Below are 2,067 nucleotides of genomic sequence, written 5' to 3'. Positions count from 1 at the left end.
ATAGTGAAAATTAGCCTTAAAATGTAATATGTTCAGAATTATTTTCTTTTATTAGCATAGGTAGATTTATTTTATCATTTATTGGATGTAATCTCTCCTTGATTCTAGCTTGTATTTTTGGTATATATTGTAAAACTAATCTCATGAATAATATAACTTTTGAATTCACAATTATCATATTTTCCATAAACATTACCCATGTGGTGAGAATTTCAACGTATACAAGGGTGATCACCAACCGGTTAGTGAGAAGTTTGAATAGGTCGAACACTTATCATAATATCACTACCACTCAACAAGTGCTATGATTATAAGGTTGATCAAGAACGAATGCCGAAATTTTAGTAGGGGGGAAATACAGTTCGACTAACTTGGTTAGGCAAAAAAACAACAAAGACAAAGTAAATACTATATCATCATAGAATCTAAATATCTTATATTATCAACGAGTTTTCAAGGTGTTATCCAAACCACTGCCAAATAGTTGATCAGAATTCAAACATGTTTAAAGTTGTCGACGGCAATCAATGTTATCTTCCTATCACCAACCGGTCTTTAAAATATGTTTTGATGATATCCAATGGTGATCCATTGGTTGTTTACCTGCATATATATATATATATATATATATATAATATATATATATATATATATATATATATATATATATTTCCACCGCTTTTTATAGTCAGTGAAGTCCGATCCAGTTTTTAACAGCGTTAGACAAGAGTACAAAAATAAATTTGTATTTTGAACGGCAAATATTACTTTTACACTACTTTTCACAAATAATTCTAAATTACTTCCTTGCCCAATGCCCATGTTTGAACCTATGAAGTTTATTAACTTGGTGTTTGTTCTAGTGTTATTACTTTATATATTATTGTGGTTCTTATCTTAATTTTGTTATTCAAAATCGAGTTCTATTACCGTTTCACTAAGGAATCCGTAGTCATACTATTATCAATCATCAAGTGATCTAGCTTGGAGGGCAAAAAATTGGATAACCAACCATACAGTCATTAGAATATAAACTTATTTAAAAAATTATAACGTCTTTATAATGAACTGATATTACATTTGTATTAATCACCAATTATAGTTATAGATATAAATTTAATACAGAAGAAACAATGAATCGAATATTCTTAACAAATCAAAAAAATATTTACACTCGAACTGATCGCGAAGGAGGAGCAAATCGCGTAGAGAAGCTACGAGGCAACAAATCATCGTCTTCATGATCGTCTCCATTGTTAAAATTAAGCGCATAGCTTTGCAAATCATACTGAAACTGCGTCGTCTTCGTCCTCCTACTAAACTTTCTTATAAAGTTTTTCCACTTGGGACCCGCAACTAACTCGGAATACTCCTTCAAACTCTTGGCTCGTTTCATGAACCACGTGTCTTTGTTAATAAGATCTCCTCCGGATTGGTTTTGGTACAAAAACGTCCTACTTTCACCATTATGGTGGTGGCTTTCGAAGCAGCAGAACAGGCTGAAGCAGCTGCTGGAAGCGGATTCTTCATCATGCTCCATGATGACCGGGGTGGTGTGGGGAACATTGGAAGATTGCAATTCTTGTTGTTTAGACATTGTTAATTGGTTGGAAATGAAGGTGTGTGTTTTATATTGTGTTAATGCGTGTGGATTTTGTGTGTGTGGTGAACGTTGGAAGGGCAAACTTGTCAATTTCAAAACAAGTGGAAAAGTCAAAATTGGGAGGAAATGAAATAGGTGTCAAGGTCAAAGGAAACACTCTAGAAAGTGAAGTTGTTTTGTTCATGTTTATCTGTTCCTCACACATGCAAACATTAAACCCGGTCCAAGGATCTAGACTTTTACAAATATTGAACCCGGTCCAAGAATCTTGAATTGTTTAATTTAATTATATAATAAGGACAGAATTAATAATTAAAGCAGTATAGAAGGAATGCTTTTGTGTATCAACCAGATCTTTCTTTCAATAAACAAACAAGAGCAAATAGCATATAATCTCAACAGCTTTAATTAAATAAATGGTATAAATTTATTTTTTTTAACGGTGCTTGAAACCACCCTCAATA

The 2,067-nt window shown here is 32.4% G+C and overlaps 1 protein-coding gene across 1 annotated transcript; it reads right to left on the bottom strand.

Moving 5' to 3' along the window:
* Positions 1-1,168: 1,168 nt before the first annotated feature.
* On the bottom strand, positions 1,169-1,597 carry LOC143608100 (uncharacterized). Its single transcript, XM_077083288.1, has one exon. It carries the CDS (start codon positions 1,595-1,597, stop codon positions 1,169-1,171), a length of 429 nt encoding a protein of 142 aa, XP_076939403.1.
* Between the last annotated feature and the right edge of the window lie 470 nt (positions 1,598-2,067).

Source organism: Bidens hawaiensis, unplaced genomic scaffold, assembly GCF_021521415.1.
Source record: "Bidens hawaiensis isolate Kalapana, Puna unplaced genomic scaffold, B.hawaiensis_p1.1 tig00097426_1, whole genome shotgun sequence".
NCBI classification, from domain to species: domain Eukaryota; kingdom Viridiplantae; phylum Streptophyta; class Magnoliopsida; order Asterales; family Asteraceae; genus Bidens; species Bidens hawaiensis.
The sequence above is the reverse complement of the archived record's forward strand: the minus strand, read 5'-3'. Positions and strand labels throughout refer to the sequence as shown.

Coding starts and splice junctions, on each gene's coding strand:
- LOC143608100 (XM_077083288.1), bottom strand. CDS start 1,597: ATGTCTAAACAACAAGAATTGCAATCTTCCAATGTTCCCCACACCACC.